At 38.4% G+C, this 13211-nt stretch overlaps 1 protein-coding gene across 1 annotated transcript; it reads left to right on the forward strand.

Moving 5' to 3' along the window:
* The first annotated feature begins 7371 nt into the window (after window positions 1-7371).
* zgc:92907 (uncharacterized protein LOC436733 homolog) lies at window positions 7372-13135 on the forward strand. The gene is made up of 4 exons (XM_044364601.1): window positions 7372-7599; window positions 9898-10060; window positions 11820-11958; window positions 12056-13135. Exons 1-4 carry the CDS (start codon window positions 7519-7521, stop codon window positions 12165-12167), a joined length of 495 nt encoding a protein of 164 aa, XP_044220536.1. The 5' UTR covers window positions 7372-7518; the 3' UTR covers window positions 12168-13135.
* Window positions 13136-13211: the final 76 nt, after the last annotated feature.

Below are 13211 nucleotides of genomic sequence, written 5' to 3' on the forward strand. Positions count from 1 at the left end.
CTTTTATGTTGTAAGTTGTAAACAATGAGTGAAAACATCATTTTTGTACATACTATGCCTTATATAGTACGACCCCACATAATGACGTCACTGATGTGGTTCAAAGTTCATTAATGACCTTAAGGAAACGGCAGTTGGGTAAACAGTTTCACCACAAGGTCAATTTAGTATCTGTTCTGAAAGTTTGACTCATGTTACTCATTACTACATCTTTATCAGCAGATTGAGTTTATAAAGAGATCTGCCAAGATGGATGCCAAGGCAACAACCGAGCAAACTCCCATCTGCTGATGATGATCACTTGATATGACTAAAAGCTCCAGAACAGCCACTAAACACACCTTGCAGAGAGACGGTTTAGTCGGTGACGTATGTGAAGTTTCTGGTCATGTTTTCCTAACAGAAAACAAGGCAGAACTGTTTTATCTGAAGCGACATTGTCTAAAAATATCAACTCTCACAAACAGGGTGCACTTTCCACTTCCTTGTTACTGTGTGTGTGTGTGTGTGTGTGTGTGTGTGTGTGTTCAAGATCAAGACTGGCAGAGTGCAATGATGTTGGCGTGTGCTTTGCAAATGTGTTTCTTGCATTCGTCACACCCCATGGAGTACAAAGCTGTCTCTCCTTCCTCTTGCTCTGCGGTTATCAGGTGGGGCTGCTGGGTGCTAGACGCTGCATCCCTCACCGAACTGGCAGCAGCTGCTGTGTGAGGATGGCGCTGACGTCTCTGAATCAGCTGGGTCACCACAGCTCTTTCAAGCTCCTTGAGGGCGAAAAAAAAAACAACAACTTCCTTTTCAGTTTCTTGTCCTGGTTTCCATGCTGGGTTCATCTCTTGTCTGCGCCATAAGAGAAACAAAAACATCACAGGCTGCTGTGCTGTCAGCTGCCTGGAGTGAGCACTATGCGCCAGCAAGCTGTTTGTTTTGTGTTGTTGTCCTGACTGATACGAGGATTTCTCTTCCCTTGTGATCACAGTTACATATCTGTGTAGTATGAGCAGCTACAGGACAGTTTATTGTTCTTAGGACCAAGTAAACCAGTGTGTGACCCTTTGAAGACAAGCAGATGGAGTGACATGAGAAGCTCTACACTGTTCATGATTAGTTTCCCAGTAAGCGAGGTTTTGTTGATTTACAGGTTAAAGATGTTTGACCTGAACTTAATTTGGTTGACAAAACACTTAAACTGCACTTAAGCGTTCCAGGGTTTACAGAGTATTCAGATCATCAAAGGACAGGTTCACAATTTCTCAAGTCTGTCTTAAAACAACAACCAGGTGTCCATATGAGCACTGAAAGAGGTTTTCATCGCTATAATCATCCCTCCTGTTCACACTGACTATTAAAATATCCCCTTCAAATGTGTTTTCGATGTAAGTGATGCAGGACAAAATCCACAGTGTTTCCACAAAGTCATTTCATGCAAAAAATGCATTTAAAAGTTGACCTTAAGCTTATATGAGGCTCCAGCAGTCTGTGTTAGTCATATCAATTGGATATCTTCCACATTTACAGTCTTTTAGCATCAAATTCCCTCTTTGTGTTTCCCTGTTGAGCTGCGGTGGAAGTACCGTAACAAAAAGAGGAACTCAAAACACTGAACGTTGAAAGATATCTTCTTGATTTGACTAATTTGGACGGTTGAAGCTTCATATCAGCTTCAGATAAACGAGAAGGGGTACTGTGGATTATGTCCCTCATCACTTACATATAAAGTGTATTATGAAATGATCTTCTAATGGTCAGTATGAACAGGAGGAATGATTACAGCGAGAAAAACCTGTTTCATTGTCCATTTGGGCTCCTGACTTGTTTAAAGACAGACTTGAAAAATTGTGTATCTGTCCTTTAAGTAAAAGTAGTAATACTACAACTAAAGTAAAGGTTGTGCATTCAATATTTTACTTGAGTAAATGAACAGAAGTGTTAATATCAGTGAAGTATCAAAAGTACTCGTTATGCAGCAGAATGTCTTCTGTCAGTGTTGCTATCATGTATCATATTACTGGATCATTACAGGCCTTTTCTCAGTTGACATGTTTACGTCACAGTCAGAAAAGCTCAGGTTTAAATAGTAAAATTAACGATGGTTGAATTCCATTTAGCTGCTTCAGTTTCAGGGTGCTGGTGTTGAGTTGTGCTGACTCACTGTCACACTGTTGTGGTTTACTGGAACATTTAATAGTCAGAGCCAATGTTAATTTTATTAGTAACATCTGAGCTTTCCCTTCTATGGAAAGTCTGCTCTGACAAAGGCCTGTTAGTAATTTATTAAAGTGTAAGCAGCTTTTTACGTTGCAATTTTAATTCATATAATTTTATACATTCAAATTTCTCTAATAGTTAACTGTTAACTACAATTTAGTTCAGATCTTCATGGTCCCACAATTCACTCTGCAGCATGAAAACTTAAAAAAAAATACATGAGCACAAGAAGACATAAAGAGTGCTGCTACACACACAATATAGAATATAATGAAAGGTTCTTGTAATAAAAGCAAAGAAAAATTTCAACAATAAGAACAGGGATAAGATAAAGTGCTAATCTCTGGCAGCCAAGAATCAGTTTATAGTATATTAGAAGAGTGTTTATTGCACAATGGATAAATGATATCTTGAATCTGTTACACCTAATATTCATAAACTTGTATCTCTGACCAGAGGGGAGGATGTTATTCCTGAAAAAGAGGATTGTTGGGATTTGCTAGGATTAATTTATCTGTCTGTGAAACTTGCTGGCTCATCAAACAAATGATTTCACAGCTGTTAAGAAAACATGATGGAGTCAAACATACAGTCTTTCTCTCTGAAATCCAGTGGAGCAGAAGTACACGATAGCAGAAAATGTTAAGTAGAAGTGTCTCAAAATTGTACTTGAGTACTTCTGTCACTGTTGCAGAAACATTTCAATGAATCTAGTCATTAAAAAATATCTCATGTAACCAAATGAATCCCAGTTTGACTCTGGACAGGTGGACATCTACCTCTAAAACTGGGATCCACAAGTTGTGCTATTCTCTCTTTTTACCAATGAATTAATGATCATTGAGAAACATTTTAGATTTGGTTAAATATGCTGATGAAACAAACTCTTAAGGCGAAGTTGCCTATCTGGTCCACATTTCTCGCTCTCAAAACACGGTGTCACATTAACCAGCTAGAAATCAATGTGGCCTAAGACAAAAGAATTAATTGTCTGTACAAAAGCTACATTCAAAAACAGCCAGTTTCACTTGACAACATGTTGAAACTGTAGAAATCTTTAAATATCTCGGTATAGCTCTGGACGTCCAGACGAGCTTCTCTGAAAACACAGAGTACGGTCCCCTAAACTGTAGATCTAAGAATTAACTTTCCAGGATTGTGTTAATGGCCGGAAGGACAGATGGTAAACTCCAAAAGCTCAACTTTTTACAGAAAGGACGAGGAGGACAGCGAGGAGTATCCTGTCTCCCAGCTCCCATCCTCTCTCCTGCCAGTTTGAGCTCCGGGAGGTGCTACAGAGCCCCTCTGGCAACTAAAAATGTATTTAAGAAGTCCTTCATCTCAAGTGTCATCAGTGTCCTTAACTCATTAAAGAAGATTTAAGACTTTGACGTGAAGTGTTTTTAATGTATAATGTGACCTTGTGTTTGTTTCACTAACTGCTTTTCTGTCTTTATGTTGTTTCTTGTGTTTCATGAGCAGAAGATAATTGTTCACGTTGGTGGAATAGAATAAAACTGTTATTCTATTCTATCTTTGACCTACCAGTACTCACAGGGTTGATGTGAGACAGCTCGTCACAGAAGGTGCTTGCAGTGAAAATGTTAGCAGAGGTGATACTGTCCCCCCTGGAGCCCAGCTGTCAGTGTCAAGTACAAACTTTGATGCTCTGTTTCCTCTCTGGAGCTCCGTCAGCAGGTTTGCTGCTGTACACCTGCATCCTCCAGGTACAGGAAGTCTAGACTTCACACGCTTCCCAGATTCCTGTGCTGTGTTTTTGCATCAGTGCTTGTCTGGCACAAATTTAAAGGACAGCAAACCTTTGAAGGAGACGAGGCGCTTTATTCACTGTCAGTTGTAGGTTTGGATTTTGAAAAAGGGGCAGATGCTGAGCACAAACTGGACTACTGGGAGACAGTTTGTCTCATTTACAGCAGGCAGGTCATGTGACCCAGCTGCTGAGACGAATTACTCTGGACAAGATAGAGAAACTGACCAGACTCCGCGTGACACTGGATCTCAAAGCTGGATTTGATCTCATCGACGCTAGACATGGTACATCATGGTGTCAATGTAATTTATACTTTTAGTTTTCACTGTTCTGTCTGCAGTTGAAACTAAACTTTTACAACCAGAGTTTATAGGAATAGTTTAATGATGTGGGAAGTAAACTTGTTCTCTGCTTCCAGTCTTTATACTAACACAGTTGATCTGGTTCTAGCTTCGTATTTAATGGACAGATAAGAGAGTGGTATCTTCTCATCATCTCACTCTTGAAAAGACGGTGTATTTACAAACTATACCACCACAGTAGGGCCATCTTTCTCATCAGGTGACTTTCTCTTCATGATGTGGATGGATTTTTGGTTTTGTCCTCAGCTGAAGAAAAATCTTTGTCATGTCATTACTCTTCCTTTCCTTCTTCTCCCTCAGCTGTGGAGCACCAGCCCTTCTATGTGTATTTGTCACCTTAAAGTACTGATCATAGGTGGCACAGTGGTGCAATGTTTAGCACTGTTGCCTCACAGCAGGTGGCCGAACTCTTGGTACTCCTGCTTCCTCCCACAGACCAAAAACATGCAGTTTAGGTTAATTGGTGACTCTAAATTGCCCGTAGGTGTGAGTGTGAGTGGTTGTTTGTCTCTATACTAAATGTTAGACCTGTAATTGATTGGTGACCTGTCCAGGATGTACTCCGCCTCTCGCCCAATGTCAGCTGATTGACTTCGGCTCCCCTGTGACCTTCTTGAGGAAATGGATGGATGGATGGAAATGATCATCATCAGTTAGTTTGTGGTCATTTACTGTATGCATTCATTCATGTCAGATGATCCACCACATGAACACAACATCAGCTGAAAAAGTGAAGTTTTCAAACTAGATTTTTGACACAGAGTCCATCTAGAAGATTGCAGGGCCCGTTTTAAGGCCATTAACATCTCTGTTGATATTAAGCTTTAGCAGTTTTAGTTCAGAAACACATTTGCAAAAAAATCTGATTTCCACAAAGTAACTGACACAGTGAAGTGCTGCTGCTTTTCCTGAAGAGTAATCCAGTCTTACCCTCAACTACAGCCTGGTCAGTGTTTCAAGTTTAAGTTTATTTATTACTTTAGCACTTTTCATACAGTGGCTGTAAGTCAAGGTGGTGTGCAAATAAGTAAAACATTAAAAACTAAAAATAAGAAAGAAAAATATTCAAATACCTTAAAAAATAACAACACCTTAAGATACATTAAAAATAAAACAACATGAAAATACATTAAAAATTAGATATTTAAGTGCAAAAGTGCAATAAACATACATGTGTAGATGTTGGGGAGGAAGTTAATAGTCCCATGTTGCTAGAAAATGAAACAACTGTGTGTGTGTGTGTGTGTGTGTGTGTGTGTGTTTGTGGTCTGTTTCTCTCATAAGTGCGGTGGTAACTGGGGATGAGACAACAGGAGGAGGTTTGCAGATGAGGGTGTGTCACTGTAATATTTTTGCAACAAGCCTTTTTCACAGCAGACATTTGACTTGTCATAGCAGGAACAACACAGGTGTTTCTAACATTAACAATGACTCCATTGTATTTACAGTAAAGTGTGACAATGATACACAACACCAACACCCTGAAACTGAAGCAGCTCAATGGAATTCAATTAATTTTATTATTCACACTTGTGCTTTTCATACTGTATCATGTCAACATGTCATCTGTTAAAAAAGGAACTATCTGATCTCACTGATGTGAGTTTTACTGTTGTCTTTATCAATACAAACACCATGTATGTTAAATGTAATTATTATATGTTTATTGTTTAGAAAGTTGGCAGAATAATGATGAATAATGAAATCAAAAAAGGCAGATGATCAGGCTACAGGCCAGAGAATTTACTAAAATCTGATGTGTGGTTTACATTACATTTCTTTTGCATTTTCATTTAATGTATTTATTTGTGAGGACAAAGAAAATTAATCAATATTTCTGTAAATTTCCAACTGCAGTCCTTTGACAAGATGTTGTGAAACTAATATTTTGACTTTGCAGCAAATACGAAGACTAATTCAGACGCCAAACATTTCTTTATTGCAATATGTCACACACATTTTCTGTTTTTATTTTATCTTAAAGAAGTCATATTTCTTTTTTTTAAGACTTGCCATTTTTATTTTACGATATAACATGACAGATACAACAGATGACATACAATGATACATTCAAACCAACTCAAACTCCCCATTCTTACCCCAACCCAACACAGAAACAAGAGGGGTCGACCTGCATATGAAGTGGCTGCATATAAAGCTATTGACAAAAAGAGACAATACAACTCTGAAAAAATATTAAATTAAAAAACGATTTTTTTAAAAAGACAATATACAAAAGCATATCCCTCACATAGAAATCAAAAACAGTGTGCTTCCACCTCATCTTTACACTGGCGCTTTTATAAAAGAAATATACTGTACACGCCCCACCTGAGGAAATGTTTTTCTGTCCTTCATCCTATATGCCATTTTTTCATGTGCAGCTACTTTTTCTAACTCCATCACCAAGTCCTGGAAACGAGCCTCTCAGGCGTCTTCCAGTTCCTAAGAATGATTTACCGTCCAATCATAATTACCATCTGGGTCCAACACTTAAGTGATTGTGGAAAAACACTTCACAGTCTCCTAATACATAAAGCTTTGAACAGAATACAAACTGCACTTTTATGACGTTAACAATTTAACAGTGAATCTTCATCCAGAAAATAAGTCATTTGTACTACTTTTCATGGATTACTGTGTAAATAAAAAAAGCTCAGATGCATTAAAAACATCCACACATCTAAATAGAGCAAAATTAAATTCTGTTTAATTTCTGTTTTTAAAAGGGACCTTGTGGACAATCATCTCAGTGCTCTGAGACTGACATAAGGATGCAAAGTCTCGTCAGAGGTCATGAAGAACTGACAATATCTGATCATCTCCAGAGTGCAGACTTATTATTATTATTATTAAATTGTTTTTAAATTGTATTCATTTTCTATTATTAACGTAATTACATTATTATTTTATGTAATTTAAGCCGTGTTTCCTATCAAATGTTCCTTGTATGTTGAGGGTTTATTGTTGTGCTGTTGCAGCTCCAGGCCTGTAAGTGGCAGCACGGCGTGCTTTAATAGCCGACGCGGTGACGTCATCAGTGTGAGGCGGAAGTAGCTGTCAGAACTGTGGCGGGGGCTGCAGCAGGATGATGAAGATGAGCTGAAAACTGTTGAAAATTACACAACAACAAGCCTGAAGTTGACTCAACTGCTTTTTTATGCTCTGTGAGCAGCGATGAAGACCGTGTTTGTAACGGTCGGCACCACGAGCTTCGATGAGCTCATTGTAAACGTCACGTCGTCTGAAGCCGCTCAGGTGAGAGACGTCATCTAAAACAAACAAACAAATTACTGTTTATTGATGAAAAAACGGAGCATTTTATTTCCAGAACATCCTCCATTAATGTATACTGTCATGAGAAGATATTATATTCATGTGTGTAAATGGAGAGACGTTCATTCTCATTTTTTATTCATGAATTAAAAGTTTGTTTCTCCTCAATGGAGGTGGTGACTGAAGTACTGTACTTAAGTACAATTTTGAGGTACTTGTACTTTACTTGAGTATTTCTGTTTGATGCTACTTTATACTTCCACTCCACTACACTTCAGAGGGAAATATTGTACTTTCTACTCCACTTCATTTATTTGGCAGCTTAAGTTACTTTTCAGATGAAGATTTGACACATTGGATAATATAATAAGCCTTTCAAATACAACACACTGTTAAAGATGAAACCAGTGGTTTCCAACCTTTTTGGCTTTTGACGTCTTACAAAAAGCAGTGTGTAGTCGGGGTCACATTTCAGATGTCTATGAGTTGTTAACAGCTCCACCAAATAGTGATTTTTCCCTCTAAACTTCTCACATGGTTTCATTTCAATAAATGTTCAAATGATCCAATATTTCAGCAAAAAACAAAGATTAGAGAAAAAGTCCAAAAATTGAAAACAGAGTTGTGTATCCGAACTTTGTTTTTTCTTCTTTCCTCTCCCATTAATCATCTCACGACCCCTCAGATTTATCTGGTGACCCTTTGGAGGGGTCTGACCCCTAGGTTTGGAACCACTGGACTAAACTAGCTAACTGTATATAAAGTAGTTGAAACTAGCTCCACCTACAGCAGCTACAACAGTAACATTCACAGTTTTTAAGGTCTCCTGACTGACTAGACTTTTAAAAAAAATGTGAATCTGTCCTTTAAGTAAAAGTAGCAATACTACAAAATAAAAACACACATTAAAAGTAAAGGTTGTGCGTTACTATCATGTATCATATTACTGGATCATTACAGGACTTTTCTCAGTTGACATGTTTATGTCACAGCCAGAAAAGCTCAGGTTTAAATAGTAAAATTAACGATGGTTGAATTCCATTTAGCTGCTTCAGTTTCAGGGTGCTGGTGTTGAGTTGTGCTGACTCACTGTCACACTGTTGTGGTTTACTGGAACATTTAATAGTCAGAGCCAATGTTAATTTTATTAGTAACATCTGAGCTTTCCCTTCTATGGAAAGTCTGCTCTGACAAAGGCCTGTTAGTAATTTATTAAAGTGTAAGCAGCTTTTTACGTTGTGTTTAAGACAGAAAAACAGAAAAATTTTGAAACTGTCTGTTAATGCGACACACAGAAGAAACGGAGGAGCTACTCCATGCTGGAAAAATCAAAGTAATAATCTTTGAAAACAAAAATAAAGAATTCTTCATACAAATATTTTTGCATTTTCATTGGTAGTAATGTTCTAAAATTGCAGTTTAATCAACACATTTTGTGTAATTTTCTGTTAAATATACAAAACTGTATTAATGCTGTGCAGCCAAACATTGTTCCATAACCTCTTGTCAGGATCTCAAATTTTCCAAAGAACGCAATATTTCTGGCCAAATTTTAGTGGAAAGATTGTAAAATGATGCACAAGATATCTAGAATATTTCACTTTACTGGAGTGGTTCAGCCATATAAACACATCATCATCGCTTCACTTAAGAGCTGAAACAAGTTGATGCAAAATATGTTTGATACTGTCAGACAGTGTGGGAGAAGATATTTCCAACCTACAAGGGGAAAATAAAAAGGGGGCGACTATATGTAAGGGGGTTAAAACAGCATAAACACTTTGGTGAAATAGGAACAATATCCTGTATGTGTTCTGTAGATCTGTGTAAAAATCATAACTATCACATAATAGGAAATATGAAACTGAAACTGTGATGTTGTTAAGTGTCAGATGTTGTTCCAAGGAAAGAAACTTTAGAGAACTGATGAAGACACAGTAGTGTCAAAACGTTAGTCTGTTTGGACAGTTACAGGCTGCAAATTAATCAGTGTGCTCCAATCTCTTCTGTTTTTTGAAACTTGAGCTCAGCTTTGTTTCTTTTATGGTTTGTTAGGAAACTTAAATGTCAGAATACTTAGATGATCAAGTCTTCACAGTGGTTTTAAATTTTGGTGTGAAATCTTTGAAACTCTACATGAAAATGGCAGTAACATGACTTTATTATCAGAATAATGTTCCTATATAAAACAAGCTAATGAACAAAATAAATAAAAGTGTCAATTTGTGAACTGGTCACCAGTTTTATTTTTTAAAAACTGCATTTTTTTTCTCCCAACAGGCCTTAAAATCTCGTGGATATGAGCGTTTGGTTCTTCAGGTTGGAAGAGGATCTTTTCTTCCAGATGCTGAGAGCTGTCCACACATCAGACTGGAGGCTTTTCGATTCAAAGACTCGATAGCAGACGACATGGAGCAGGCGGACCTCGTCATCAGCCATGCAGGTGGATAAAATATCAAACACCTTGAGCAGCTGCCACCCGGCTACAATACACTCAGTGTCAACCCATCCAGGTGTAAATAGTGGTTACATATTGATGCTGCCTGATTTACTCAACTGCTGCTGTTCTATAAGTCAAACTACAAACTATTTTATCAGGTTTTTAAAAACATAATATACATTTATTATCTTGTTTTAGCTGAAACAGGTGGTTTTCATCTTCATCACCTAACCAGAAAACATTTATGTAGAATTCAATGTGAAAGCAAATGCAGGTATGTCTGCGGTGTGCAAACCTGCAACAGAAAACTGATGATTAATACTGCAGAGCACCAGCAGCAGACGGATGCAGCATGTGGGCATCAGAAGGCAGAAGCAGAACACTAACAAGATGATACAAGCAGATATTAAACATTATAGTTGAGCTCTGTTCTGACCCAGTTCTTTGGCCACAACACACACACACGAGTAGGAGACGCACCACGTTAAAGAGTTGACAAAAGATAATTTATGAAATCAAATGGATGTCAGTATATTTAGCAGTGTGATGTGCATGAGTGCAAGATGTGTGTGTGGGTGTTGTACAGTGCATAAAGGCAAACACAAAGAACTGAGGCAACATAACCAAATCAAAAAGGCGTCTGTGGTGAAGAGGGGAGAGCTGGAGCAGCAGCCGGGTGCCAGAGAGAGAGAGAGAGAGAGAGAGAGAGAGACAGGTTTAAATAACCTGGGAACACACCGGGGCCCTCAGGTGTACCAGGTTACCCTAACAGTCCACCTGCAGGGTGAACAGAGTCAGGTGGACCAACCAGTAACACCAGATGACTCAGCGGGGGTCTTCACAGCAGGCAGAGCATGTTTACTTATTTACAGTTGGTCTGTTTTTTGTGCCCTGTGACGCCGCCTGCTTGTGAATGTCTTTGACTGAACTGTCCCAACATGCGATTCACAAACTGAACTGACTTTGGAGCGTCGTCTCGTTTGATCTGCTGCTGTGTGGGCGTTTGTTTCCTATTCCTCTGCTCCAGTTTTCTCTGCCAGTACCTGCACAGTGCACACCTGTAGGAAAGGTGCTGCTGGTGGGTGCGATCAGTGACAACATTGTCTCAGTTGGTACTTCTCAGGATCCTGCAGCTTCAAGCTATTTATAAAAACAGACCTTTTCATTATGAGGAGGAAAGTAATGAATATAAGTATTTGCTATTTTCAAATTACAAACACTTCACTTTACTGCTTGTATTTTCCAAAGCACATTGTATGTTTTGTTTTTCAGTGCATCTTTCTTAATTCTCGGCAGTCGTTGGTTTTGGTTTGTGTCAGCACATATGAAAATCAACTTGCAGAGACTTGAAACTCTGTTGTGCCAGTCAGCTAATCCGTCACACTGTCTGTCTCCATGTTTGCTGTTTTACTTCAGCGTTTAATTTTACGACAACACACGGCAACAATACTTTACATGACTACAGTAACAATTGAAATGATCCATATTATAAGTTATAAAAAGTGCATAAAATTTGATGATCTGTGGTGGCCCTGGTATAAATATATATACAACTCATCTTGTGGTGTTTCTATAATTTTTGTACAGTTTATTAGAAAAACATTCATTACAAAGCAACTGCAAATAAGAAGTAGACAGTAAATTCAATCTCAAACATGTTTAAAATCTCTGCAGTTTGATTTTTACACTGCAGTAAAACCAGCAGCTGGCTACAGCAAAAACACAGACCGCTCCTTTAGTTCTGGATCTGGTTTTCTCTCAGGGGCGGGAAGCTGCTTGGAGGCCCTCGGTGCGAGGAAGCCTCTGCTGGTCGTTGTCAATGACAAGCTGATGGACAACCACCAGCTGGAGCTGGCCAGACAGCTACATATGGACTCCCACTTGCTTTACTGCACTTGCAGGTATGTGTCACTACGGTCTATATACAGTATTCAGTACATGTGTATATGAGTGTGAAATAAAAGTAAGACTATTGTTTCCTTTTGATAAATCTTTCAGCACCCTGACAGAAACACTGAAGACCATGGATCTGTCTGTTCTTCAGCCTTTTCTGCCCGGAAAGCCGAAGATTTTTGCGAACTTTCTCGACAAAGCCCTCGGCGTCCAGTGAAACAAGAGGACTGTTTATGTTCTGGCAAACTGGATTCAACACTATCATGTTGTAGTAGAGAATGAGACTTGGTTCTTACATTATGATTGTGCACTACACAACTGTTAAACATGTGTTCTATTTTTATACCCAGTGTGTATTTGTTAATAATACATTCCTAACTTTGCTGACATTTGGTGGTTTTTCAAGTGTGACATACTGAATAACTTCAAACCACAGCGTCCATGTTAAAAGAGGAAGTTTTGGCACCGAGTCTCATTGTTTATAGTTGAAGTAGAATCCTATCTGTGCTTTTTCTAAGTTATGCCTAAATCTGTCTCTGTATCTCTGCAGAACATCAGGAGAAATGGAGCATTTTAAAATGTTTTCTTAGCTCAGATAAGAGGCGCCACGATCTGCTTCAGTGATCAGTGAATGAGAGGCCGTCGTAAATCAGCTTACCTGCAGGGAAGCATTTAGCTTAGAGGCTGAAATCCTGAATGAAGCTCTGTTATGATTTTTTTTTTTTTTTGAATGTATTTTGAAGACAGATCATTTTAAATCTTTTTCAGCTTTGTGGAGTGACCATTTCAAGCTATCTCTATAAAATTAGTGTAAAACTGCCATTAAGAAAAGTTCATATTTTAGGGAAAGTGCTGATGTTGCTGTAATGCTGTTGATTCATGTCTTTGCGCAACATTTTCTTCACATGGAGAGGTTTTGTTTTACAGGAAATGATAGTTGAAAAGCAGCACGTAGTCTAGGTCTGCCCTGAGCTGAGTTTAGAGTCACAGCAGGAAACATTTCTGTCCACTTCTTGCTACAGAGGCTGATGAGTCAGAAAGTTTCTGTTTATCTGATAACAGGTGGCAGATAGAACAGACTAACACACTGATTTCACCTGAATTTAGTGATGAATCTGTTGGTGTTCATTCCCCAACCTGCATGTGAGCTATAGATGGCAGTTTAATGAAGAAATTTAAGGACCAGTGTGTAGAGGCATCTAGCAGAATGGACTTGGCAGAAATGGAATGTAATATATAAGTATGTTTTGATTGGTGTATA

The sequence above is a fragment of the Thunnus albacares genome, chromosome 10 (genome assembly GCF_914725855.1).
Source record: "Thunnus albacares chromosome 10, fThuAlb1.1, whole genome shotgun sequence".
In the NCBI taxonomy this organism is placed as follows: Eukaryota; Metazoa; Chordata; class Actinopteri; order Scombriformes; family Scombridae; genus Thunnus; species Thunnus albacares.

Bases quoted from the DNA above. Each gene is read 5' to 3' on its own strand.
- zgc:92907 (XM_044364601.1), top strand. From the start codon at position 7,519: ATGAAGACCGTGTTTGTAACGGTCGGCACCACGAGCTTCGATGAGCTC. The intron at 7,600-9,897 runs GTGAGAGACGTC...TTCTCCCAACAG, and splicing joins CGTCGTCTGAAGCCGCTCAG to GCCTTAAAATCTCGTGGATA. The intron at 11,959-12,055 runs GTATGTGTCACT...TAAATCTTTCAG, and splicing joins TTGCTTTACTGCACTTGCAG to CACCCTGACAGAAACACTGA.